At 52.2% G+C, this 27,861-nt stretch overlaps 2 protein-coding genes across 11 annotated transcripts in view; one reads left to right on the top strand and one right to left on the bottom strand.

Moving 5' to 3' along the window:
* Positions 1-27,483, top strand: part of GATA3 (GATA binding protein 3) — a 29,214-nt gene extending 1,731 nt beyond the window's left edge. Inside the window, exons 1-6 of one of the 10 annotated variants that reach the window (XM_070601086.1) lie at positions 7,360-7,712; positions 8,130-8,760; positions 11,140-11,676; positions 16,937-17,082; positions 21,296-21,421; positions 25,391-27,483. In XM_070601086.1, coding sequence (XP_070457187.1) covers positions 8,520-8,760; positions 11,140-11,676; positions 16,937-17,082; positions 21,296-21,421; positions 25,391-25,675 — 1,335 coding nt within the window. In that variant the 5' untranslated portion in view covers positions 7,360-7,712; positions 8,130-8,519 and the 3' untranslated portion in view covers positions 25,676-27,483. Of the gene's footprint in view, positions 1-7,359; positions 7,713-7,737; positions 8,007-8,129; positions 8,761-11,136; positions 11,677-16,936; positions 17,083-21,295; positions 21,422-25,390 lie in introns of those variants that run through there. The other 9 variants (XM_070601087.1, XM_070601082.1, XM_070601091.1 and 6 more) reach the window with 9 other exon arrangements.
* Positions 88-4,500, bottom strand: LOC103556768 (uncharacterized). The gene is made up of 2 exons (XM_070601093.1): positions 4,349-4,500; positions 88-4,044 (listed from the first exon to the last, which is right to left on the bottom strand). The coding sequence occupies exon 2, from the start codon at positions 3,998-4,000 to the stop codon at positions 3,380-3,382; it is 621 nt and encodes a 206-aa protein (XP_070457194.1). The 5' UTR covers positions 4,001-4,044; positions 4,349-4,500; the 3' UTR covers positions 88-3,379.
* Positions 27,484-27,861: the final 378 nt, after the last annotated feature.

Below are 27,861 nucleotides of genomic sequence, written 5' to 3'. Positions count from 1 at the left end.
CCCTCCATTCTACACAAGATATCTCTGTCAACCCTGGGGGACTCAGGGTTGGGGTTAGTCTGTCCTGCGAAAAGTCTGGAGACAGGGGACACTGCATTTTCCTTTATTTGATATTTCCAGGTGTTACACGAGGTGGGGTAAGTCGGGGTGCAGTGAAGAGATGGGAGTAGCTGCCCCTGGACACTCAGTGGTGGAGCCTCTTTTGGGAGCCCCCCAGCCCAGAGTGACACAGAGAGCCTGGGGAGGGGGCAGGTACGTGGGAGCCGGGTGGCTGAGAATCCCTCTCCTGGAGGTTAAGGCAGCTTGTGTCGGGGAACATGGGAGGTGGCAGGGAATTCGGGGTCCTGATAAGATGTATGGGGGCAGAGTTCGGAAGCCCAGTGTTCTCCAGCACCAGGTTATTCTAACCATTTCTGGGCTGGCTGCACTGAGGCGGTGTCTCATTCTCGCATCTGAGCCATTTCACACAGAAATGTGCATGCCTTTCGTGGTACGTCTTTGTGCGCGCACCAAATATTTCTGATCCCCTCTTTTTCTCAACGGTCGGAGTCAGCGGAGAGAGGGTTGGCAACGCCGCGAGTGGGCCAGCAAGCCCGGGAGCGCGAGTCCGAACTGCCTTAGCTTCTGGTCGCCGGGCAGATGCGACCAGAGGTGGTGGCGGTGGATGCGGCCCTTAGATGGACAGAAAGAAACACGGGGCCCGAGGCGCTTGAGCGGAGGTCTCCCTGGGTGTCCGTCGCTGCGGGTCTGCAGGCACATGTGTGTGGCTGCTGTTTTGTTTTATGTAACAAATTGCTTGGGCTCCACGAGGTGGCAGGCGGCGGCGAGCCGAGCGCGAGCCGGGGCCTGGCGGGGAGAGACGGCCGGCAGGGCGCAGTTCTGGAGGGATGGAGAGGCGGAGGGGGCCCGCGGGAAGGTGGCTTCTTGACACCTCTGAGGCGGGCAGAAGCGCAGATTTCCCCATCGGGTCTCCAGCGTGTCCAAAGGAACAAATGACAATTCGTGCTTTTAGAACCTCGCCGCTACTGTCTCCTGATCTGAACGAAACGACCCTCTCTCATTGCCCCTCTCCCTGTTGTGAACTCCCTGTTCCCTTGAAGCCCGCGGTCCATTGTCCAGCAACCATCACACCCCAGTTTTCCGGCTTATCAAGAGAAGTAAAAACACAATAGCCCCCAGTTAAAGCCCTCCGGCTCCTGAAATGCCACACTGAAGTGACCCGAGGCGAGTCGCCTGAAGGGCTGAAGCGAGCGCTCGGGGCTCGGAGCTGGGGGCTCTGAGCTGGGAGGCGGCGAGGCGGCGGGCGACAAGCCAGGAGCCCCGCGAGGCTACGGGGAGTGGAGCAGGCGCCCCACGTGCACCCCTCTTCGCCCCAAAAAATGCTAGGGCCTGGAGTTCACACGGTTGACCTCGTACTTCTGACCACTTTCCTGGCTGCGGTGGCCGCTCCCTTCCCTGGGAGTCCCAGACGCTTCGGCGGTGCCGCCTGAGGACCCCCGGGGAGGAGAGCGCCTTCCTGAGAGTCGGCGGTGCCGCTGGGGGCCAGATAAGCGGCCTGGGGCCGGGAGGCACCGCGCGGACCCGCTGGAGCGCCGCCTCCATCGCTTCCTCTCCTCTTGTGCCTCTCACCTGTCCCCCAGACCACGAGGGAGGGAGAGCTGGGAGGTGCATCTTCCTCCAGGGCGCCTGGCATTCCTTTCGACTCACCCTCAAGGGGGAATCGTTCTTTCCTACCCAACCGCGGGGCTCCCCCCTTTGCCAAGGCCCCTTGACAGGGGCCCTATTAAACCCGAAAGCAGAAATCCCCTGTCTTCTCCCTCTCTCTCCTCCTTCCCGCTACACCCCTACCTACCCAATTTTTATCTCGATACCATCAGGGTTTTTCTCAACCGGGGAGAAGGGGGGAAGCGGCAGAGGGAGGGCCAGGATCGCTTGAAGCTGGAGGTCCCAGGCTGGCGGTGGGGGCGGGGCGGGAGGGGGTAATCTCGGAGCGCATCTCGTGTCTCTGACTCCCCATCTCTCGCTGCCCCTCCAGGCCCGGGAGGGTTTCCTTCCGAGTTTTAAACAGTGATAGATGAATAAGGGAGGGGGGAAGGTAAATCAAACCACATACCACCCCCAAAGCGATGGCTCATTTCCCAGGGCAGGGAGACCCCAGGCCAGGGGCTGGTAGGCGTGGGAGCCGGGAAGAGAGGCGCGCGTGCCGAGCTCTTTTCGCCTGAGTTCCCGCGGGCTTCCCCTTTGACGTTTCCACCTCCAGAATCTTCCCTTTGCCAGTGAGTTTCGGGGGGCCCTCTTTTCTCTGCGTTCCCCCACGTCCACTGTTTCATTTTAAGAGAGCAGCGAGCACTGCCGAACGCCGGCTTCTTTCTCATCACCTTTTGGTTTCGCTTCCTTCTCTTCATTTCAGCTCATGCGGGAAAGAGACGGGGGCTCGGGTGGGGACTGCAGAGACATAATATAATCTGTTTACCCTGAGCATAACATAATTGTGCTCTCCCGCCGCTTCGCCCGCGCAGCCCTGGCCCGGCGGTGGCGCCGTGGGCCGTGTCCCCTGCGTAACCCTCCCGTCCGGCAGCCGGCGAGCTGTTTATACAGCTTTACCTGCGCTATTCTCGTATCCAGTAAAAATCCTCGCCCGGCCACGGTAACCTAATCCGAGGGCCCAGGCAGAGGTGGGGGTACTGACTGGCTCGGTGGAGAGGGAGGTGTGCACGCGCCAGAAGAGCGTTCTCTCCTTTGCCCCACCTCCTCCGATGGGGAAAGAAATTGGGACGCGGTTCGGGTGATCGAGGTGCAGTCCCGGGGCTCGAGAGGAAGGAGATCGATTTTCACGTCCCTGTCCTCTCTGCTTTTTTCCCTCCAGCAGGCACTGGGGACGCGCGCAATGGCCGCAGTTTAGGCGCGTGCTGCCAGCAGGCGCGGCGGCCCCGGGGGCGCCTTGCGGGGCTAGCGAGGCCCAGGACGGGTTTCCTCTGTCCAGGAGCAGGACCTGGTAGCTCTCGCTCCGCTTTTAACTTGCCCCAGTATAACTCCCACACCTAAGACAAAACTGGCGAGCAAGGGAGCCGGCGCTTAACTCGATCTTCCCTCCCAAGCCAGCCTATGCTTCCAGAGCGCCCTTGTCCCGGCCGCAACCGGGGCACCGAATCGAATTAAACGCCTCTTGGCGGTTATTGTCTCTCGCTAATTGCTCCAACAATGGCCACTATTAAAATGGAGACAACCAATTAAAGGCCCCCCGGGCCGCCCTCGGCTCCCGGCCGCCTAAGGCTTGCAGACCGCCCGGCCGCGAACCGGGCTGGTGCGGGGTGCCGGCGCCGGCCTCGGCACCTCTGGCCTCTACTTCCTCCCCAGACGCACAGCGACCGCGGCCGGTTCACACCATTTTTATTGAGCGATCGCAGCCAAGGAAGATTGATCGAGCTGGAATGGGGAGGGATTTCTCCTCCTCCAGCCCCGGCTCGCAAGGGCCTCGGGGCCGCGCTCCAATTTCTGGCCTTTGCTGTCGCTCTGTGCCCTCCCCGCCCCCAGCCCCGCAGGTTCCGGCTTCATTTCTGTCTTTAACGGCGCGGCCCGGCTCCGCTTCTTTCTCCCGCCTGCAAATATTTGCTGCCTCGCTGGAAATCCGACTATTTCGCGCGCGCTCCGCTTGCAAAGTCCTTAAGTAAACACGCTCAAATGACCGCCCCAGGCGGCCCGAGGCACGCTTGCTCCCCCTGCGCGGGATTAGTAACTTTATGACTTCGACCCCGAGGCGCGGCATTTCTGGTACCCCTCGGCGGGCAGCGCGCGGGCGCCCGGGGCTGCTTCTCCCGGCACCTCGGCCCCGCGGAGCTCGCCTGGACGCGCCCGTCGCCAGGCTCGGGTGGGTGACGCTGGCCGCGTGGATCTCCGCTCGCCGGGTCCTGCGACCCCAGGGGTGAGCCTGGGGGTCACGCTCCTCCCCTCTGCGCCGCGAACTCCGGTTCCTTGGCGGGACTGGCTTCCCCACCTCCATCCGGACGGAGTCTCTGCACTCCCAGGAGGGCGGGTGGGAGGGACCTGAACATGGGCATGTGTTTGGGGGGGTGTGGGTCCCAGCTCACCCCAACCAAGGAGAAAAAGGAAGGCTCCATTTCTTACCCTTTCCCCAAGAGGGCACACACACCCCGCTCAACTTGACGCCTAAAGCAGCCGCCTCGAGGCCTGGCGTTTCAGACAGGCCCAACTGGCTGCCGCCGTCCCGCTCACGGCCCCGGGACCCGCGGCGGGGAGGGGGAGGGCGGTGGCTGTGCCGTCGCCTGCTCGGCTCCAGGATGCTTGCCCCCAGGGTCCCACGCATCCAGGCCATTCGCCGGCCCCTTACCCTGATGTGGGAGGCCTCGTGCCCTACAGGAGCCCTGGGCCCTGCAGCGGCGGCGGCGGCGGCGGCGGCAGCGGCAGCGGCATCCTCCTCCTGGGTCTCCTCCTCGCTTCCTCCACCGGAGCTTCACCGGCTGCTCCCGGGGAGGAGGGGGGACTCGCTAGACCAGGCCAGGGCCGGGGTTCCTGGGGGTGGGGGGGCGTGAGGTCTGCAGGAGGGCGCTGAGGCGTCTCCGCAGGAGGCCAGCGTCAGCTTGGTGTGCCACTGCATGGGGGAATCAGGACCACCTTTCCCCCCTTCCCCGGCCTCGAGCCCCCTCCCATCCCCCGCCCGCCCGCCCGCCCTCGGAGGAGGAAGCCCGGCCTGCATTTGCCGGCGAGGCGGGTCAGGCCGGCGCCTGGCCTGGCCCAGACCCCCGCAGCCCGGCTCTCCGCCTCAGGCCAAGCGCCGCAGCCTCTCTCCGGCCTCGCTCCCTTCCCCCTTCCTTCCCCGTGGGTCCCGGGGCCGACCTCGGCCCTCCCTCGCGGGTATCCCCCTCCCCTCCTCTTCCCTTCCCCCTGCTCTGCGCTCCTGGCTCTGGGGCTGGGCCCGTGACGTCAAACCCAGTGTGGCGTCGGCGAGACTGGCCGGCGCGGGCCATCAAAAGAGCAACGTCCTCTTTCCCAATTACCCACTGTCAGTCCGGGAACAGGGGCGGACCGGCTGGGAATTAAATGTTAAATACCCCCTACAGGCTGGCTCCATTACACCGGGCATCCAGCCGCAGCCCCCCACGCCTCTCTGCCAGGTCCAAACCACCCAGAGGGGCCTTCCACATCTTTTATTTTTCCAAGGTGGTGGTGGGGGTCTCTCCATCCCACTGCAGCCAGGCTCGGGGCTTACGATTTAATTTAAACGAGTAATTCTCCTTCGCCCGCCCCCAAAATTGTGTGCGTTATCAGAGAGGCGCCGCTACACCGGAAGGCCTCCTTCTCAAATACTTTCTCTTTGTCTTTGAAAAATCGTTCTTAGCCTCAGAAGTTAACATTTTCAAGTCCTGGCTACAGCAGCTTTTCGAGGATGGCTCCCTTTTGTCCTTTCCGTGGCTTCCAGGTCTCCGAGCAGAGGACCAGGGAACTCCGTTTGGGATTTTCTGGGTGGCTTTGAACTGGGGTCGAGCTAGCGTCTCCTGGTCCTGGACTGACGCTCCAAGAAGCGCTTTTCACTTTTTCTCTCTGCTTCCATCCTTAGTCTTAATCTCGGGACTTTAGCAAAGACGTGTGTGCGTTCGTTCGTCCTTGTTTATGGAGCTGTTTCGGTGAATGCTGGACAGAAACTAAATAATTAAAAGGTTTGGAGAACGCCCGGAGCAGGAGAGGCTGGCAGCTTGAATGGCCCTAGAGAGAAGTGGTCAGAGTGGAAGGAAAAATCGATGCTCCTTTACTGGGCCGCCCTAATAAACCGGGAGTAAATGGGCTCAGGAGAAACACGGGGGCGTGTGTTTAATTTAGGGATCTTCTAAACACAACTCTGATTCCTAGCAAACGTCAGGTTTAAGAAGACCGAGACTCAAGAGAAGCTCCAAATCCAGGATCGAGAGGACCCGCGTCTCCTCTACTTCTTCCAAATAAATTTTACTGATCTTTCTACAAGGATTGCGTATTAAAACAACACATCCCCTCCACGCCAAGTCAAGGCTGAATCTTGAGGGTTTTGCTTCACCTCGTGAAAGGACTAGTCCAGAACGTACTTTTAGGGACAGTCTTTTCTATCTCGAATTTTTGTATTTGTAGGGAATTTTATGGAGTAGAGAAGCGAAGAGGGAATAAAGTCTTCAAATAAAACCCCCTATCAAGCTCTTTGTACCATCGGTGGGAAAGCCTGCGAGAGAACCCACAATCTGTCCTCGCACACGTCGTCCTGGGGCGAGCAGAGGTGGAAGTCTCCTTCCGCGCCTGACCCCTGCTCGCCCCGGCCGCCTTTTCGGGCGGCGGCTGCAGGAGCCTAAGCGCCGCTAGGGGATGCAGTGGCTCAAAGGACCAAGGGAGGCCGAGGAGGTTGGAGCCCGCGGGGCCGGCCAATCGCGGCCCGGCCGCAGCCTCGCCCGCTGATTGGCCCCTTCGCGGCCCCGCCCCCGCCCCGCCCCTCGCAGGCCGCCTCGGAACCGCGCTCCCTCCGCCCGGGGCTGCGGGGCCCGGCAGAGCGAGCCGGATAGCTGCGAGGCCCGCGGAGAGTCGCCGCGGTCCTGCCCGGCGGCCCGGGTGGGCGTCGGGGCAGGGCGCTGGTGTCCTCGGCTGGGGAAAAACGCCAGGAGCTGGAGTCAGCAGGGCTCTGGGCGGGGAGAAGGGAAAAGTTGGGGGACTGGATTGCAGACCGATTTCTTTACCTCTCCCTGTACTTGGGGAACTAGTCAGCGTCTCTCTCCTCCCACCACTCCTTTTCATCCATCACGATTGTCACTTAAGTCAAAAGCACACATCGCTTACAAATATTAGGTCTGGAAAGGACAGCTGGACCAGCTGGAACATTCATTTGAGAGGCTCGTTAGCGCCATAAGGCTGGAGAAAATGTTCACAACGACCCCAAAGTAACACGGACGTTCCAATCAAATTCTTTTGCCCGATTCCTCGATCTTTTAGGCCGTTCTCTCCAGAGGCAAATCTCAACGTACTTTGACATTAAAAATATTTTTTTTTCTGAGCAGTTTTACATGTACAGAGCCCCCAAATCGATAAACTCCCAAATACCCTGGATTGACTAAAAAAAAAAGTTTGCTCATTTAAAAAAGTCTGGAAAAGAAAGGCTGCCTGTAGAAATTCACTTTATGAATGGGGCAGGCCGGTGTCCCCGGCACGGAATCATCTGCGGAGCCGGATGAATTGGCAGGAGCGGGAGCCACAGTTAAAGGGCCAGAGCGCGAATTCCCTCCCGTGCGCCTCGCCCACCCGCCCCGCGGCCCCTGCTCCCGGGCCGCCCTCCGCGGCGCCCCTTTCCGGTCACTGGAGGGGAGGGAGGAGGGGGGGCGGGGGGGCGGCGAAGTCCTGGAGCGGGTTTGGGTTGCAGTTTCCTTGTGCTGGCGATCCTGTCCCCTCCTCGCCAGCGCCAGGCTCCTCCCCCTCGGCGCGGATGACACTAGAACCTCCTTAAGTTGCGTCGCGCCACAGCTGTCTGCGAACACTGAGCTGCCTGGCGCCGTCTTGATACTTTCAGAAAGAATGCATTCCCTGTAAAAAAAAAAAAAATACTGAGAGAGGGAGAGAGAGAGAGGAAAGAGAGAGAGACGGAGAGAGCGCGAGACAGAGCGAGCCACGCAATCTGACCGAGCAGTTTCTGCTCTCTCAGGTCACACGCCTCCTCCTGCTCCTCCTCTCTGCTCCTCGCTACCCAGGTTGGTACTGGCGACTTTTTTTTTTAATTTGATTTTTTTTTTCCTTTCTATTTGGGAGGACTTTAAAACATTTTAAACGCGCAACCCTCCTCTTTGGGAGAGTTTTTAAACGCTGGAAGGAAGGTCCCGGGACCGGTGTTCCCGGAGGGAGGGAATTGTCGTCCAAGTTGGAACCGCTCAGTCAGTCCGGGGCTCCCGGGAGAGCCAGGCTGCTGAGGGATGCGCTGGGGAGGCGTTTGCTCCCTGGCTGCGTCCGGGTTTTCCGAGCTCCAGAGGAGGCGTGCTGGCGCGTGTGTGCGTGGCCCGGGTGCGCGGGCGCGGGGGCCGGGCGGCTCCAGGGGAGGTGGTGCCACTTCATAAACTCAGGTGTAAAGTACTTAGGAGCTCATCCAGGTCTCCCCCTTCTCTCCTTCGCAGGTGACTCGAGGAGACACAGTCTCGGACGCACCGAAGAGGCCCCGGTGCAGAGCAGCCTCATTTGCAGAATTCCAGCTGTCCTCGTCCCCTCTTACAATTTGGTCCCCTTTTATCCCTCCGTGCCTATTTTTTGGAATTTCTTTTTTCTTCCTCTTCTTCTCTTTGCTAAACTACCCCTCAAAGGTTTTTTTAAAAATCTCATTTGATCACCTTTCCTTCCCAGCTTTCCCATTCTCCCCACTGAAAACAAATCATTAAACGGCCCCCGCCCCTCCGACGGCAGGAGCACCTGCGGAGCCTCGGGGGCCCCCCAACCTCCCAGCCCGACCGCCCTCCCTCTCCGCGCGCGGGTTCCGGGCCCGGCGAGAGGGCGCGAGCGCAGCCGGGGCCATGGAGGTGACGGCGGACCAGCCGCGCTGGGTGAGCCACCACCACCCCGCGGTCCTCAACGGGCAGCACCCGGACACGCACCACCCGGGCCTCGGCCACTCCTACATGGACCCGGCGCAGTACCCGCTGCCCGAGGAGGTGGATGTACTTTTTAACATCGACAGTCAAGGCAGCCACGTCTCGTCCTACTACGGAAACTCGGTGAGGGCCACGGTGCAGAGATACCCTCCGACCCACCACGGTGAGTGCGCCCCGCGTGCGGGACCCCCCCGCCCGGCCGCCCCCGCTCTCCCGGGTCGGGGAGGCAAGGAGGGATCCGGGGGTGGGGAGCCCCAGCGAAGGCCCCCAAGTGTCGTTACTGCTTCATTTAAAACAATTGGGGCCCGGAAATGGGCGAGGAAGGCGTCTCGATCGTCATGAGAGTGTTTTTAAAAAACAGGCGCAGCGGGCGTCTCTCCGCGCCTGGTGTCCCCGGGCCTGGCGCTCACCTGGCGGGCGCCGAGCCGCAGCCCTCTCTCCCCGCCGCCGCAGGGTGGGGGCCTCGGGGGGTCCCAGGCGCTCCGAGCCGAGGCTTTGCCTCCGCCGGCCGCCCTCCCGGCCCGGCAGCCGGCGCCGGCCCTAGCGCCTCGGACTCGGCGCTTTCAAAGCTCTTCGCTCCGCCAGTTACTCAGTAGCTCTTTCCCGGGGGCTTCTGCCGGCGTGCCTCAGTTTGTTTCTCCGGCGCATTTCCAGAAAGGCCCAAGAGGCGAATTTATTCCCGCTGCTCCCTTTTGCCCTTTCCCTAAAGCTAGTGCATTTGGTTTCTAGGCAGATCCCTTACCTCTTGGCTCTGAGGAATGGCGTTCTGGTGATTGGAGGGGTTTTGGTGGAAAGACTACTGTCTTAAGCGGGGGACATCTGAGGTTTCCTAGATTCCCGGTTGCACAGAATTCTCCTGCGTCTTTGCTTTGGGATTGCCTCCTTGCCTGCTCCGGCCAGCTCTCGCCATACTCTCTCCTCTGGCCTACCACCGTGCCACTAGGCTCCCGAAGGAGATTCAGGATCCATTGGGGTTTCTTATTATGGAGAAGAGATCTCAGTTGCCTTTCTTTTTTTTCCTTTCTCTTTCCCCTTGAGAAGTTTAGGAAAGTTCTGAAATGTTAAAAAGAAAGCCAGTCCTATATAGTTAGGGGGAAAAAAATCTCTAACGTTTTCCAGCTGTAAGGGTGTTTCTAAAGAAGAAATAGGAGCAAAATTTCAGGCGGAGACAACGTGAGGCTCTCTCAGTCCGCCCGACCAGGTCTGCCCTGGTCCCCCTGCTTAGCGCCCGGGTTGGCGCCGATGACAGAGCCCCTCCGGCAGCCGGCGTGCGCAGCCCTGCTGTCACCAGGTTTTAAACAATTGTTTCTGTGGATGGGGCGCTCTTTGCCCTCGTTCTGTGCAGATCAGCAGTAAAGTGGAAATGCGGTAGATGCAGACTTAATATTATTTACTATACGACTTCCTGCATAATATGAATCTTGACCCTTGGTGTTCAGAGAACTCGCCTCCCCCCTCCTCTCCCCTCCCCTTCCTTTCTCTCAAGATTTTAGTTTCAGTATTGTTCTTGATGGTTAAATAGAATGTCAAATGCTGAGGCAGGTACTGGATTAAAAGATCAATAAGTGCGTGGATTTTCACTTGCAGCTTCAGTGTCCCTCTCTCAGAGCGTATGGACTACTCTGAGCTGTGGTTGCCTTAAAACTGTGTATTGCATATAAAGGCTAAAGACCCTCTGTGTGTGAGTGAAATAAATACAAACACTGGAATTTTGTGTCTCAGGGGCTCAGGTGAAAATTCACAGATTGCGCGGGTGGAATCATCTTTGAGAGCATATGGGGCTTATTTTATTTCCTTCTGTAGGTGTGGGGAGCTTGAGACAGGCAGAAAAAAAGGGTCCAGGCTTGGAAACTTTCTCCAACAGTCTGAGCAAATTAAAATTTCCTTGTCAGTCCCACTTCAGGCCTTGCCACTTACCAGCAAGCAGTGAAGCTGGGTTACTTGGAAGTCACCCTAAAATGCCCCTCTCCTCTCTTCCAAGCCCTCTCCTTCTTGCACTGGGCATCAGGAGCTGGCACTCCTGCTGGACCCCTCTCCAGGGTCCGGTGTGTTGTGTCGTCCTGGTGCTGAGCAGTGTTGCGGCCAGGCTCCCCCAACCAGGCCTCATCATTCACAGCCTGCTGTCTTATCAGGCTAGCTGGGATTAGGTCTGGGACGGGGGACTCCAGGCCATTGAAGGAAACCGATAAATTAAGTCAGGTCCTAGAAGAGGGACCCCAGGGGATGCGATTTAGAAAGTGGATCTGGAGGGCCTGAATAAGCCAAGGGGCCCTTCTCCACTCCACTGTAGCCCCTCTTGGGTGTCAGACCCAGGCCCCTAATTCGGCTGGACTTGATGGGACATTAGTGTGGGAGAGAGGGGTGAAGAGTGTGTGCTGGCCAAGGTACTCGGGGGGTCTGCCTGGATTGGAAACAGCAGGCCTGGTGCAAGTGGAGGCTGTGTTTGGGATCTTCCAGATGGGGAGGGGGGATGGAGGGGAGAGCCTCCTGGGGCCGCTCTCACGTGCATTTCTCTCTCCTGTCCCTTCTCTTCCCCCAGCAGGGAGCCAGGTGTGTCGCCCGCCTCTGCTGCACGGATCCCTGCCCTGGCTGGACGGCGGCAAGGCCCTGGGCAGCCACCACACCGCCTCGCCCTGGAACCTCAGCCCCTTCTCCAAGACGTCCATCCACCACGGCTCCCCGGGGCCCCTCTCCGTCTATCCCCCCGCCTCGTCCTCGTCGCTGTCGGCAGGCCACTCCAGCCCGCACCTCTTCACCTTCCCGCCCACCCCGCCGAAGGATGTCTCGCCGGACCCGTCGCTATCCACCCCAGGCTCGGCCGGCTCGGCCCGGCAGGACGAGAAGGAGTGCATCAAGTACCAGGTGCCGCTGCCCGACAGCATGAAGCTCGAGGCCTCGCACTCCCGCGCCAGCATGCCCACCCTGGGCGGGGCCGCCTCAACGGCCCACCACCCCATCACCACGTACCCGCCCTACGTCCCCGAATACAGCTCTGGACTCTTCCCGCCCAGCAGCCTACTGGGGGGCTCCCCCACCGGCTTCGGATGTAAGTCGAGGCCCAAGGCGAGATCCAGCACAGGTAGGAGCCCCTTCTCCCCCACCCACCTCTCCCTCCCCTAAACCCAGGGCAAGGAAAAGGGGGCGTGCAGCCAGGCCCCCCAGGGGAGCTGGGCGGGGGTGTTCCAGCCCCTTCGGAGATTTGCTTTCTTCCCATTCTTCCAGTGGGGGAAGAATGAGGTGTATCCTATCTCCTTCTAGTCTTCAGAGCAGAGGGGAAGTGGGATCTCATTTAAAACCCTCCAATGAACTGGGTAAGGAAATAAAACAAGAACAAAATACTCTGCCTGCTGGCCTGCCCCGAAACTTCTGGATTCTGCCAGGAACTCTAGTCAAGCTTCCAAGACCAAATGGAAGGCCGAGGGAATAAATCTTGAGTGTTTAAAGCTAAAACGAAACCTCTTGAAGCCTAAACAAACACAGGTCCCTCCTATGACCCCCCTGGCCTCTGGGACCGTCTGACTCTTCCTCTGGCTCGGCTCAGAGGGGGTCATGCAGTCGACAGAGGACAGCCCCCTGTACAGACCTGTATAAATAAAGTGTGTATATGTTTTTTGTGGGGGGCGGGACCCTGGCAAAGGCAGCACACATACTCTTTGCATGAAAAAGGGGGCTCTCATCCCATCTTCTGGGAGAGAGAGATGGGCTCTTGCCTGAGGAAACAGTTGAAGGAAAATCAGAAGTCGCAGGGCCCAGTTCCCTGCAGTGACTTCTGGGGCTCCAGCCCAGGGCGGGACAGGAAGCCGTCTTAGGACATTCGCTTCAATTGTTCTGAAGCCAGAGGAGGTAGGAAGAACTGAGAAAGCTTCTCCAGGTGTGTGCCTCTGCTTCCTCTGCTCATCCTCTCTCGAAAAACGTGCACCCTGCCTCCACGCACGCTGCCTGTTCATTCTCTCGGGGTAGACACTTGCATTAAAAAAAGCAGAAAACGCACAGCGAGTATTTTTGCTTTAAAAATAAAATAATCCATCCCCGATGTTGTCTGTGACCGAAACAGCCAAATCAGAGACTTTGGGATTCTCTGAGATGGGATTTAACTATATTTTTAGAGATGTTTTTGTGAGGATTGTGGTGTCTGCTTGGAGGTGTCCAGTTCAGGGTAGATGTCTCTGCCGGGACCATTTCACTGCCTTCCCTCTTCTCTCCCTCTACAGAGATTCTATAGACAGAGAAGTGGTGGAAACCTTGAAACAGAGCTGGCAAAACCCAGGTTTAGAAAACTTCCGAGGGAGGGCTCTGGGAGCCCAGTGACCATGAGATCAGTTTTCAGGGTTTTTTCCAGGGTGACATTCACTCCGACGGCCTGGGCAGGACTGTCTCTATTTAGTTGATATGTTTTAGCTAATCCAATTATTTTCAGGCTGCTGCCCGCGACAGTTGCATTGTTTATCCCGCGCCAGGAACTTTAATAGAGTCCGGATGCGGTTAGGCTGACTGAAGAACTCAGACCTGCATGTTCAGTACATGAAAGTCGGCAGAGGGAAAGGGAGGCAGGCGAGCTGGTGGAGGCAAAGAGAAAGCAAGAGGAAGAAAGAACTGGCAGAGGACAGTGGCCACGCTGCCTCGCCAGGGGCTGGGTTTGGACCTGGAGGGGAGGGTTCCAGAGAAAGGGGGTACAGCTTTGCATAAACACCAGGATTAGATTCAGGCTTGAGGGCTGATTGCAGAGAGGGCGATGGTGTGCATTTTGAGGTAGTTATGGGATTTTTGTTTAAGTTCTCTTTTCTGGTAGGGCTAAAAGTTTGGGGCAGATCGTGGTATCTGAGGCCGGTGTGGTGGTTTGTGTGGGGGGAGGGGACCCAGTGACTTTTCCAAAAGCCTCTGGTTTCTCTGCCCTCATTTCCGTGTTTGAGTTCTTCCCCTCTGTTGTGCACACCTTCTGCCTCTGGTTTAGTCTTGTCTTTTCTCTCATCTCTTTTCTTAAGACTGAACTTTTGGGGCGGGTTCGGGAAAGAGCTGCATTTCCCTAAGCCAGAACCAGGAGCACCTCCATACCTATTTTATTATTTTTTGGGTGAGGGAGAGAGGAGAGGCGACTATTTAAATTTGGCTTTTTACTTCCTCCTCCTTATTCCTTTCTCACAGTCAAAAAAACCAAGAACAGCACACCTGGGCACCAGGGAGTCGGGACTTTGGGAGTGTGGAGAGGAAGTTTCAAGCCACCTTCTGTGTAAAGAGGGTGGAAGTGGTGGGAATTCTTGAGGAGGGGATTCTCTTGGTTTTAGCGGTCACATTTTTTTTTTTTTAACCTCTTCTTTGCAAACGCACTTGAAGGAGGAGACAGAGAAGACAGGGTTGTCGCATTTAGGAGAAACGGTTGAAGCTGTGGTTAAGGGCACCTACAGCTTTTTTAACGCCCCGGGGCTGTCGGTGCTGGGATAGAACTTTGCAAACAAAAGACAGAGGCTTTTTTGCAAAGGGCCATTTCTTAGCTCTGCCACCTCCTCTCACCCTGGGCATCCCCCTCCACTTCCCTCTGGACATGACCTCCCGCCCTGCTCCCTACCCCTGCCATCCAGCCCATTTCAGGATTTCAGTTGGAGACGAAGGGGTGTTCGAAAAAACGGCTGTTGAACGTCAGGAGGCCTAGCGGCTCTGTGGTTCTTGTCACCTAAGAGAGAGGTGTCTGTCTGAGCAGCTCACACCAGGCAGTAAGCGAGGAGAGGGAAGGAAAGTGGGAGACAGTCAGGGCCTCCCGTAGGAAATTGGTTGTTGGCTGAAGTCACAGACTGGAGGCAACAAGGAGGAAAGAGAAAACATAAGAAAAGCCACACCAGGCAATCACAGACTTGTGGAGTGAATCTAGACCGAACATTGCTCCAGTGTGCAGGGCCTGGCTGCAGAGGCAGCCGTTGCAGCTTTTAAGGGCCCTCTGAAAAGGAAGCCAGTCATCCTCCCCACCGCCTGACAAAGGGAAGGAAATCAGACTAATCGCGTCAGGCTGGGAGATCCCCCAGCCCAGGGTGCCCAGGAGCAGGGCGGCCAGCCAGCCCCGCGCCTGTCATAGCCACGGCCACAACTCCCACCTAAGCTGCTGCTGCTGCTGCTGAGGGGAGCAAGAAGCCAGCGCACCCTCGCAGCCAGCCGTCTGCCAACGCCCAAGTGGGAAAGGGACAAAATGACTGGGAACCTGCGAGGCCCCTGTCTTGGCAGGATGGGGTGGGCCTGGAGCCCCAGCCAGCAGAGGCCAGTGTCGCTGCCCCCACAAGGGGCTGACCCAGTGCCCATTTGGAGCATGGAATCTGTGGGCTTGCCCGCCTCCAGGCTTGGCTGCTGCTGGCACCTCCTCGCCCACTCGCCCTTTCCTCCTTCCTTCTTGCCTCCCCCGCATCCAGCCAGCCACCTCCCGCAGGCTTTTGACCCCAGCCAAAGGTGTCTGGATGCAGTTCAGTCCAAAGTCTTTTTTGAGGGCTGAGCAACGCTGTTGGGTCCCTAGAAAGTGCTCCTGGCACACAGGGCCAGCTTTTGTAGATAATCGCAGGGGTTCTTGGAAAGCTCTCTAAACCCCGGGCTTAAGAACCTGTTTTGAATTTGGAGCAAAAAACCAAAATCTCTCTTAACTCCTTTAAATTTTTTGGCAAAAGTAAAGTGCGCAAAAATTACTCAGCACCGTCGTGGACTCTAGTGTCGGAGGAGGCAAAACTCTCTTCCATTTCCAAAGCTTCTTTTCCTCCCCCAGAACCCAGCCCAGGAGAACAGCGTAGGTCCCAGGGGTCAACCCCCCAATTCCTTCATACTGGGGGTTTCCAAAGGCTGAGCAGTTTTGGGGTCCCCAAGCTAGCCTCTCCCTCCTTGTAGGGGGTTAAGATTCCCAAGGGCCTGCCAGGTTCTTTTCCCCCACCCTAGCCTTCCTGGTAGTTTGGGGTTAGCTGATTAATCTCTCAAGACCAAACAACATTTAGGGGTTCTCTTTCTCCCCAGCATCCTCCAAAACCTCCCTCCTGCACCCCCAAAGAGAGCCAGACCCCTTCTGGCCCCTCCTCCTGGGGGGACCAGCTCCAGCGGAGCCACTGGCTCCTGCAGGGTTGGGTTGGGTCGGGCGGGGCGGGGGCTCCTCCTGGGATCCAGGCTCGGTCAGCATCGAGCTGGTGCGGCGGTGCCGCCAGGAGAAGGAGGCCCCCCACGAACCGGGCAGATTCTGCCACAAACCGCCCCCCTCCTCCTCCCTGCACCGAAGTTGCAAAGAAACCACCAGCGAACTCCCCCGTGTCCTCAGATGGTATTTGGAGGTGTCGCCAGGAGCTCCCCTCCGGAGGTGGGTCAGGTCACCCGCCCGCCCCTGCAGTGAACGCTGCTCGAACCCGGCCTGGCCGGTTTCTGTTTATTTTGTTTGTTTGTTTGTTGGAAAAAGAGCAACGCAGGCAGGCCTGGTTGAGGAGCCGACCTAGAGGCCCCTGGTCTCCGATCTGCTCCTCGCTGGCTCTGCCCCTCCCAACGCTGCTCTTCCTCTCCCCTCCTCCCTCCCCAGGTTCCTTGCTAACGACTGTGCTGCGCATCCCTGTAACACCCCTGGCCTGGGCCGGCTGGGGTCATGAGTCCACTTCAGTCTCTGTCCCAGTGGCTGGGAAACTGTTGAAAACCTGAGCCTTTTCTAGGCAGAAAAAAGATGATGGGGGTGTGAGCGGACCCTGTGGGATCGTCTTCTATTACTTGCCAGCCAGGGACATTTACAGTATTATTGGAAGTAAAATCGAATGCCCTGGCTACTAAAATCAATCAGCCAAGTGATCAATCTATTCGTCTCTTTATTATCTGTTTATCTATGTGGCCATTGATGACGCTTTCCTTTTTCCCCATCCTCCTCTTCATTATTTAATCGATTTGTATAGACAGACCTAGCCACGATAATGGGTCACCTTTGTTTTTCCTTTGAGGGAAATGAATGGAATGTTTTGCTTTCGCCATGGTCCAGGGCTCAGAGTTTTCTCAGGGAACTATTTCGAGCTGAAATCTGCCTTCCTCCTTGGCTTGGTTTGGTCTTCCCCATCAAGTCGGGCAGGCCCGGAACCAGCAGAAGTTCTGCTGCTGTTTATTCACGCCCCGCTTCTTGTGATGGTGCTGGCTGTGGACGGGAATGAGACTGAGGCCATGAGACAGCCCTACAGTAATTCGTTTCAACTTGGGAGCCACCTTCGAGGGAGGTGGGAGTGGGAACGTTCCCCAAAAGAAGAAAGAGAGAAAAGAAAGTTCTCCACGTTACTTTCACTCCCTAGTTCCCAGCACTGGCAGCTTCCCTGGGTGTTTTCCTCCCATAAGTGACTTATGTGCAATCTTGTTTCTAGAAGGCAGGGAGTGTGTGAACTGCGGGGCGACCTCGACCCCACTCTGGCGACGAGATGGCACCGGGCACTACCTCTGCAATGCCTGTGGGCTCTACCACAAAATGAACGGACAGAACCGACCCCTCATCAAACCCAAGAGAAGGCTGGTGAGTTGTCCTTGGGAAGCCCAGCTCCAACACGGACCATTTCGTCTTCAATTTCCTCTCTTCAGGAAGGAGCATTTTCTGCAGGAAATTGGCAGGACAGCTCAAAATCATGTCAGCTTGCTTGGGATAGTTTTTTTTTTCTTTTCTTTTTCCAAATTATATATACAGCAAAGCTCGCTCTCTCTTTTTTTCTCTTCATATTTCTTAAGTCACTTATTGCCTTTTTAAGGATGTTGACTTCTTGGTTATCAAATCTGAAGTGTGTTTGCTGGTGGAATGATTGCTTTAATGGGACAACTGATTTAAGATGCATTGATGATGACAGAGAAATTTAGTATGAGGATGGAATGTCCCAGGCACCATCCAGAACATGTTCCTGATGTATAGGTGGGAATGCTAGGATTCGGTGACAGGCTCAGTGCTGTCCTAGTGCCATGGATGAGTCTTGTGTGCCAATGCTTTAAGATTGATGGGGCCAATTAACTGGCTCTCACAAGCGGCAACCACTGAGCCTAGTAGAGTCCTGGGGGGCTTTGGGAAGAAGCAGAAGAAAAAGAAGAAGATTGGCAACAGATGTTAGTTCAGGTGCCAATCTTAAAAAGAAAAAAAAAAAAAACAGAATTGAGGACTTTCCACAGATAATTCCTCTGGGAAAAAATTGTGTGATTCCTGCCTTGCCTCTTGGTCCCACCTAGCTTTTAGTCTTGTTTTCTCTTTGAACCATTATCGGTAGGGTGATAGTTCCCCGGCCCGCCACCATTTTTCTTTCTTAAATTTCTTGACCCTTAGGAATACTTGAGAAAACTGGCACTGTCAAGCATTTATAAGGAAAACTAGCAAGAGAGGCTCATACGTAAGCTTGTCTTTGGACCTCAGACCAGACTGAATAGCAAGTGTCTGTAACAGACAACTAAAAGCGGCCTTGGCAAATGATGACTCTAACCACAGTCAAGAGATCAAAATGCTCTTTGTGGTGATGACATTCACCAAGTAGAGAAGGGAGGAGGGGAATTTCCCCATGCAGATTAATGGATGAAGCAGCATCCATCACATTTTAAAGGGGGGAAAATCCTCTGTGTTCTTTTTAAAGAATTGTCTTCCCCATCATATTTTAATTCAACTCAATACCTTTCACATCCTCTTTAGAAGAAGGAAAAACTTTCTGGGGTTGGATGTGTCCACGGACTAATTTTTGACAATCTTCAGTCTCTAGGCTTTATTCTTTACCCCCTTCTCCAACTTTCTCAACCCCCCCCCCCCCACTCGTCCCCATGCACTGTGGTATTTTTTTTTTTTTCCTTTCTCTCATGTGCAAAGCTAACTTCCTAGGAAAAAGCTGCCGGATATCTGAGCACTGGAGATAACTCATAAACAACGACTCAGCTTCCCCAACCTAAACATCAAGATGTTTGAACGTATCAGAACAAGACGAGTTTTAAAAAAAAATGGCTGGAGGTGTTAGCACAGAATGAATATGATCACACCACAAAAGAATGTTCTGAATCACTCAAAACCTGGCCTTAGAAAAAAAAAAAAAAGAAAAGAAAAAGAAAAGGAAAAAAAAGAAAGAAAACTAATAACAAAAACTTTCTTGTTAAAATAAGTCAGGGTACCATTATAATTGGGCTTTCTTTTTACTGTACGAGGAAAGAAGGAGAAAGAGGGAGCACAGTGACTGTCTGCAGCCTGGTTCATGAGCAAGAAGACGTTTGACATTTTCTTGGAGTTTCTTCTGTCTGGGCACATTGCATAGGAGGGCTCCACTTGCATTTTATATAATTCTGTCTTCATTTACCTTTCCTAAGAAATCTCTAGAACTCTGAGTAATAATTGCTTTTAATTCTGGAGTTCATTGGCTGTCACTTTTTAAGCTATCTTTTCTTTCTTACTCATCCGTTCTGGGTGGTTTTATATTTTTAGTTCCATAGAATTCATATGCTCCAGAGAGACACGTAGGGCACATTCAGGATTTTTTTTTTTTTTTAAAGCCCTCAGATGTATTCGACTTATGAATACCTAGAACTTTCTTTTTCTTCTTTCCTATATTTCCTGTGCCTTCGCTCCGGCTCCGGCTCTCTGGTTTGCTATTTTCGCTTTGCACATTTGCAGATTCGCTGAGGACCGCCCAGCCATCGTGTGGCTAGCTCTTCCGTAAGATGCATATCTAACACTGAATAAACTCATGCAGGAAATAGGAGAAAGGACCAAAGGGAAGATCCATGGAATTTTTTTTCCTGGTGTCATCAGGATTTTCACAACTGACAACTAGCTGAGTAGCTTGCTTTATTAACCTACTTTGTGTCCTGCTAGTGAAGTCAAACAGTGTGGCTTTTAGAGGTTCTGTGTAAATTCGCATAAAGTCTGAGCTGGTTGTATTTCTGTTACTGTTAATATGTTGCAAAGGGCTGCCTGTGAGTCTCGGCACTGGAGCTCCCATTTTACTGGCTGGCGTTTTGTGCTTGTAGTACACATTCCAAGCTGTTGGGCTGGGAGATCCGGCCCCTGAATAGATATTAGTCTACTATATCCGAGTATTTCTTTTAAAGAAAAAAAAAGTACAGGAAGATAATAATAATCACATGATAACAGAATTGTCAAAATCATTAAGCAGTGATGTGATGTATCATTTTCTTCCCAAGAGCGTACAAGGGAAACAGTTATAAGTCTTACATCATCACGTTTCATAAAGCAGGTGGGCATAGGTTGGTGGGGTTAGAGGCTGCATTCTTGGACTGTGGTGAATTATTTTCAAAATGGACAGCCGAAAAGTGGAATCTTCCTTAGAACACAGAAAATAAAGAATTACTAAAAAAAAAAAAAAAAAAAAAAGTCACAGCTCTGCTATTTAAGCCAGTAGGAAGGAGGGGCGTATCTGTGGAACTGTTTCGTGGCTTGAAAGGAAAGGAATCAGTCTGGTTAATTCAGAATTGCCACTGGGTTTTCCATATCTGGCATATCTGGCCCAACTTCTTGCTTGACAAAATGTTGATGGAGAAGTGCGCTGTGATCGCTGTAGTTTCTGTTCCACGCTTTTATAAGTGTGCCAGAATTTTCCTGATCACAGATAAAGACCAGCTGAATTCTTTCTCCCTCTCTAGCCTTTGACAATATTTTGGAGTCCAGGAGCAGGAATGATTCTGCAGTTAAAATTTTCTTTTTAGATTTGAGGGGTGAGGAGGTGAGAGAGGAGTATGTCAGAAGTGACTCAACCCCATTTTCTTTCAAAAGTTTTTGAGTTTAATTTTTTTAAAAGTATGAACAGAGAGAACAGTCCCCTCCCTTATCAATGTAAGTGCATCAAAAAGTGAAAGAAAAATCTCCCTTTTAAAGGAAATGAAGGCAGTGACACAATCAAATAATTAAAATTCAAGTGGAGGCTGACATCTATCTGACTTGCGATTATTCTGCTCTGCAAACAGCAAAAAGAAAATACCTAATTTCAAGAAGGTGAAATGAGATCGAGCAGGAGGAGGGGCCAGTGTTGCTGTTGAAAAGCAAAATTCCTTGTTGTTTCCACTTTGTCTCATTAACTGGAAGCTACCTAAAGAGAATGAGGTGGCTGTCACCAGGAGTGACAAAATTTGGAAGTGACCAAAGTGCAAGCTGTGTAAATTTAGGACCACTACCAATTGGCTGGGGTCCTGTTCCCTTAGGATGTCCTGCTCTGTGCCTCCTAAGTCATACATCCCCTGAGTGGAAGCCGCACATGTGCACGGACGCTCTCTGTTCTCTTTGCAATCCGGTGTTTCTTTATTTGGATCTATCAGTGACGATGCTGGCTTTTGCTCTTCCTTTGCTGTTAGCATATTGTGATGGCCAATAGCCTTGCTGAGACTTGATATTCTTGGCAATTCAAAATTGCGACCTATAACAATTTAACATCCAGTGAACTTTGTCGAAAGGGAACAGGAGGAACATTATTTCAGAGAGCTGGCATCAGCTTTCTGATCCTCCTGGCTTCTCCCCGAGGGAAGAGCAGGCTGCATCCTGACCACTTGACTACAGTCTGACGCCCTCCTGTGCCAGGCAATTGGCTATCTTTTTCTTCTTGAGGCAGCTTTTGGGGATCTTTATTACTTTCATGTGGGCCACTTGCTAGTTTTGATTTCAATGATAATTTCTTTTCATTTTTTTAAAAAAGTCTGTCTCTGTCGTTCTGAAAACACGTTTAAAGTTTGTTTTGGTTTTGCGCTCTCTCTCTCCCTGCTCCCAGTCGGCAGCGAGAAGGGCAGGTACGTCCTGTGCAAACTGTCAAACCACCACTACCACTCTCTGGAGAAGAAATGCCAATGGGGATCCTGTCTGCAACGCCTGCGGGCTGTACTACAAGCTGCACAATGTAAGTGTCTCGGGGACCGGCTAGAACCATCTTGCTTTCTGATGATGCCCACAAAGAGCATCCCCCTTTCCAGGTCCCCTTCTCGATTGCAGTTGCCCTCTTTTGGGGCAAATAACAGGCCTCAGATAACCAAAGCCATAGGACCAGTGTGGGAAACTAGTTTGTACAGGGTGGCCTTGATGAGACTGTCAGGTTTAAAGACGGGACGATTCAACCCCCTTAGTATGTATGGGAACCACCATGTGCAATGCAGAGATCCAATATGCATGGTGGGCCTCGTTTGAGTTTTTAAGGGAGAAAAATCTTCCTCTTGGAAAACAAAAAAAGTCACCATTTCTATTTTGATGTTTCCTTGCGGCTTACACTTTTTGCAAAATAGAGAAAGAGAGTGATCGAGAGAAAGGTAAATAGAATTGTAATGCATGGCACACGAATTCCTGAAACGGAGGGGCCGATTCAGTTACTGAGGGGTAAAAAGTCTTGGCTTAACTTGTGCTGTGAATTTGAAATGGATTCTTTGTGTGAAAGACCTGAAATGAAATGTCTGAGAGATTTCATCCGATGGCCTCGTCCTAACCAGCAGAGAACTGGGGAAAGCGGTGGAGGTTATCCAGACTAGGGAAAAGAAACGTAGTGTTTTCTCCTTCTGCATCACATTAGCAGGATGACAACTGCCAGTCAGACCCCTGGGTTTAGCTGTGTCATTTCTAATCTTTTAATTTGGGGTCCTCCCATTTTGTAATACCTTAAAAAAAAATTTCAGGAATTTTTTTTTTTCCTGCAACAGCTCTGGCCTGAAGTTTGTGTTAATCCCAAAGGAAGAATCGTCATTTCTCGCTCTCTCTGTCTCTCTCTCCTCTTTAGCTCTGTCTGATTCTCCTAAAGTCTTTGCCAATCTGACTTTGGCAAAGTCTGGGGCTGAATGGGGAAGAGGCACAGCTTTGGGCTCCTGCCATTCTGGCAGTCAACTCGTCTTACTCAGGAATACCTGGGAACTGGGGAGGAAGCATCTCTCGTTAGATTTTTTTGAGTCACAGGAGAACGTCTCATGGTGACCTCAGCACCCCAATTCTTTTTTTCATTTTGGGAATAAGTTGCAGCGATTCTCAGGGACCCTGTGAAACTTGTCTCCCTCCCTTCGGTGTCATGCCCTCTTCACGTGGTCCCCATGCAGGGCCCAGCACTAATGGAACTAGGGTCTCCCTGCCTTCAGTCATTGTCCCTCAGATCTTCAGACTGTGGGACAAATCCATTTATCAGTGACAAAACCCAAGTCCTATTTTCACTTTGGGGAATTTACTTGCTCACTGCCGGGGAGATGAACAGATTTGTGATTAAAGTTTGGAAGATTTGGGGCAATCGAGTGTATGAGCTACCCTAGTCATCGGCGCAGCCTATAAAATTATTTTGAGGTTGTACTTTGTAGTTTTCAAAGAACTTGCGTGTTACTTGATTACATTTGAGGCTCAAATAGTCCCATGATGTAGCCAGGGCAGAAATTATTCTTATTTCCGTTTTACTTGATGAAACTGTGACTCAGAAGAAGCAAGTAAGTAGCACAGGGGAACAGGAGGCTGCTGGAGAGGCGTCACGAGCGGTTTCAGACTAGCAGAAGGCCATCCTGGGAGGTCTGTAGCGTTAGGACTAACAGGGACCAGTGGGGAGGAAACACTTTCTCATTTTAGGATATGCCAAAGTTCAATTCCAAGTAATGGATTGTGTGTGTGTGTATTTCTTTCCTATTTCCACAGAAGTATAGGAATTATGGGACATTAACCAGCTATAAATTTCTCTGACTATTTGATGAGATAAGCTCATCAAGTCGTGGTGAGATATGATCTCAATTGTGTCCAATCTAAAAATAATATTTCTGGAGACTAGGAGTTTCTCATCAAATCAAAGAAAACCCAAGGAACCTTTTCCATTCCTCGCTTCCACCTTATTCTTAATTAGCTGCCAACTTCACAACTGGGCTCCAGGGGCCGGGAGAGAGAAACTTGCTCACCACCAAGAGTGGTTTTTCTATCTTCTCTGGTTGAGTAAGAATTCACAAAAGGAGGCGATTTACGATTTACGTGTATTTAACAATAAGAGATAATAGTCTGTTAACATCGTCGTGGTGTTGTGTTTTGTGCAGCCTATCTAGGTACCTACGCGTGTATGCCATAGTTAGTTCCTTTCTTCTTATCTAGGTGTTTCGATAACTAGCTATCTCAGTATCAGTGTGTCCAGGTGGTGTTGGGACTAGTTATCTGGGTTTGGGTGGCTATCTGTGTAACTAGATATTATATTTAGATACCCGGCTGTGTATATCTAGGTATCAGCCTAAAGAACTGTGTGTCTAGACATTATCTTGGGGAAGATTTGATGTGACAGTAGATTCCTATCACCTCTGTAGGCTGCGTCTTTATCTTGATTATAACTTTGAAGAAGGAACCCTGAAATGTTCTTTTCGCAGCGACCTTTTAGATCCTCTGCTGTCGCTCACGTTGCTTTCCTGCACCAGGGGAAACCAGGTCTCAGCTCCACTGTGGGGCTCTGTCCCCCTCTCCAGGGTGACCTCTCCCAGCTCAGCTCCAGGCAGCTGTGTTTGCTGCTCCTAGAAGCATTGTCAACAGCCTCTCTCTCTTGGCCTTTTGGATTCTCTCTTCCTTAACGGTCATCTTCTAGCTTTTGGAGCAGGCGGGTAGATCCTGGAGCTGTGAGAGGCTCTTCTCTTTCTTCATCCTAGAGGACCCTAGAGAGAGAAGATGCTTCTTCCCCAAGGAGCCAGAAATGACCCAGACCCCGGCATGCCCTTCTTAGTCCCTTTGCCACATTCCCCTGGGAACGTGGCCGGATGTGTTGGTTCCTATCCACGGCGGATGTCTGCTGTTGAGGTTAATCTGATTCTGACTCCTTGTGGGGAGGGATGTCTGTTTGTTTTGTCAAGTCCCCTCTCTTGATTTTGCCCCTCCCAAAGCAAATGTATTTTAAAAACAAAACAAATGAGGCTTCTCAAGAGGAGGGAGATGCTGCACTGTCTCGGAGACTGAAGACTGGTGATGCGGAGAGTCGGCGCTGGCCTGTGTCTCTTTAGTTCATTCCCGGTCTTTGGATTTAGGAGGAGAATGCTTTCAGACTAGCACAGTCCTTTGTACCCCATAAATGGTTATTAAATGCTTGCTGCGCGGTGGTTTAGCTATTTGTCTAGTTAGAAGGGGATAGGCGGAACTAGGTAGAAATTTGCAACTTTGAGTCATTGCCCTTCTGAGACATGGGCAAGAGATGATCTTTTGGAAAGACATGTGTGTTAGAAAATGACCCCAGAACATACAAATTCCAGGGGAAGATTTTACAGCACCTCTCGCTGCGAAAAGGCCAAGTAGGAGAGAGGCAACCATAAGTTATTTGAAGAGGGGTGCAGGCCTCGTTTCTGAAGGCAGGTAGACTTACACACTTAAGATCGATTACCTTGGTAGTGCTTTTAAAGTCCCAACGCAGGTTTCAGACGAGAAGACATGGTGTTATTTCTCTCTTGAAGATTCCTCGATTGCCTCCATTCTCCTAAAATAGTCTAAGGAAATTCTAATGAAACAAGACAAGTTTTTATAATTTAGTTATCATGGAAGTACAATCCTATGGAGTGGTTCTCTAGAATATGGTCCTTGGGAATGCAAAGTTCTTCCCAAATGAGTGGTGAGGAGGAAGGTAATTAATGATCCCTGCTTGGAACACCTTACCTCTGGTCTCTTGGTTTCTGAAACTGATAGGGGCTGACAGTCGGAACCCCGCCACAGACCTAGCCTGAGGACTCTGGATCCTTGGGAAGGAGGCAGGAAGAGGTGGGAGGAAGGGGCCCCCTGCAAGCAGATCCCTGATCTGGGGCAGTCAGAGGAACCCATATTGGGGTATGAAAGCCTGCACCATTTCAGAGCCAGCAAAAAAGTAAAAAAAAAAAAAAAAAAAAAAAACTTGATCTCTGTTTAGATTAACAGACCCCTGACTATGAAGAAGGAAGGCATCCAGACCAGAAACCGAAAAATGTCTAGCAAATCCAAAAAGTGCAAAAAGGTGCATGACACGCTGGAGGACTTCCCCAAGGGCAGCTCTTTCAACCCAGCCGCTCTCTCCAGACACATGTCTTCTCTCAGCCACATCTCGCCCTTCAGCCACTCCAGCCACATGCTGACCACCCCGACACCGATGCACCCGCCGTCCAGCCTCTCCTTCGGACCTCACCATCCTTCCAGTATGGTCACCGCCATGGGTTAGAGGCCCTGCTTGATGCTTCACGGTGTCCAGGCGAGAGTCCCTCCGGCCCCTTCTACGTGCATTTTTTTGCAGGAGCAGAATCATGAAGCCGACAACCGATGGATATATGTTTTTGAAGGCAGAAAACAAAATGATGTTTGCCACTTTTGCAGAGGAGCTCACTGTGGGTGTCTGTGTTCTCCATCACTGAATCTGGATCCCATTTGTGAATAAGCCATTCAGACTCATATTCCCTATTCAACAGGGTCTCTCTAGTGCTGTGAAAAAAAAATGCTGAACATTGCATATAACTTATATTGTAAGAAATACTGTACATTCGAAGAAGACTTTGTTGCATCTGGGTAGCTGTAAGAAAGGCATGAAGGACGCCAAGAATTTTAAGGAATATGGGGGAAATTAAGTGTGGAAATTCAGAAGAAACTAGTCTGATATTCCAAATGGACAAACTGCCAGTTTTATTTCCTTTCCCTGGCTGCAGTTGGTTGATGCATTAAAAGAAAAAACAAAAAAAAGGAAAAAAAATGTCATAGGCAAATCATTTGTTCAAAGCTGTGGGCCTCTGTGTAGGAAAGTCTGTCAGTTCCGGGCAATCCATGTTAACACTCATAAGTTGCCGCGGAGGGTGTCAGAGAGCCTTCCTGGGCCTCCACTCTGTATAAACAAGTCCCTGTAATTGTTGTTTGTATGTATAATTCAAAGCACCAAAATGAGAAAAGATGTAGATTTATTTCATTCTATTATACAGACTGAATTGTTGTACAAATTTATTTACGGCTAGTGTTAAGAATTGCTTTTTGGTTTTAATATTTTCCTTCTCTCTCAATTTTTGGTTGAATAAACTAGATGATGTTCAGTTGACCTAAGGTGCTTGTGCTCCGGAGGGCTTCTTTTCCATTTCGTTTTTTGATGATATTTATTAAGTAGCTTCTAAGGGTACAGCCGCATCTATCCTTTCTCTCACTCCTCCCGCAGCCTGTGCTATGAGGGTAGCAGCGTATGAGCTACCGACTTGCATGTCAGCGACTTAGGCCAGACAGATCGGGGCCTGGGAGCCGCCTGGCTGTTAGCTCCTGTCGTGTTCTGTGTTAGTGACCACTGCCTTTAATACAGTCTGTTGGAATAATAATATAAAAGCCATCATCAAGTGAGAATATTTTAAAACAACCAAATACCATCGTATCAAAGTGGTGGCCAAGCTCTTATAGAATCTGGTAGGTCTAGCTAATCTAAGAAAAAGGAGCTTAAAAAAAAAAAAGCAAATCCCAAACGTGTTAATTCACTAGGAGATAATGCAGACCCCAGAGTGTCATCATTTATTCCTGTGGGAAACGGAGCATCTTGGAGCTCTGTTTGGAGCCCAGAGGAAGGCAGCCTGGGGCTGGAGTCCCTTCTGTGGTCCCTAGTGAGCTGTGGTTCCCTCCTCCTTGTGTACCTCGAGGAGACCGTCTTCCTGCAGGAGAAACAGGAAGAATTCCCTGGTGAGATTCACAGGCGGACCGCGCGGATGGGTTCCTCGTGGTTCTCTGCAAGACGTAAAGGAACTGGGCTGGCTCTCGAGTTCATTTCTGCTTTTCTTTTCTGCTGCTGACTAACACCACAGTGGAGGGATTTATTGGAATGTTTGCGAGACATGAAATAACTGTTTTGTAACTTATGCTGTATAGTTTCCTTTTACTCTGTTGACAGAATGTGTAACTATGGCACACATTTTAAAATCTCTGTTAATCGCCTCTCTGCTTTCTTAGCAAATATTTTAAACCTAAAGCTAAATGTTGAAATAAAGGAGTAGAGAATTATTGAGATGCAAATGGAGATCTTCCTGGCTCCTGATTCGTGGTCCACAATTTGAGTGTTGTTTTCGATCACTTTTAAAGCACCAAAGGAAATCATCATCTCTTGCCATCTTAAACTTGGGAGGTTTTGCTGTGTAGTTCCAGTGTCTCAGGATTCGCCACCTCTTTTCTTCATGAACATTTGAGTTAATGCCCTTTCACCTTAAGAACAGGGAGTTCAAATTCTTGACATTCTTGGGGTGGGAGGGTTGGGGTGGGCACACGTAGAAAAATCCCAAACTCGGTAATCTAGCTATGTTTTGTTTTAGGTGCCATCATGATAATGGCGTATGTGGTCCTATTTCTTCTTCAGAGAAATGTCATTTTATCCTTCTGTGCATTGATTTGACGTTC

Source organism: Equus przewalskii, chromosome 30 (assembly GCF_037783145.1).
Source record: "Equus przewalskii isolate Varuska chromosome 30, EquPr2, whole genome shotgun sequence".
Lineage (NCBI taxonomy): Eukaryota > Metazoa > Chordata > Mammalia > Perissodactyla > Equidae > Equus > Equus przewalskii.
The sequence above is the reverse complement of the archived record's forward strand: the minus strand, read 5'-3'. Positions and strand labels throughout refer to the sequence as shown.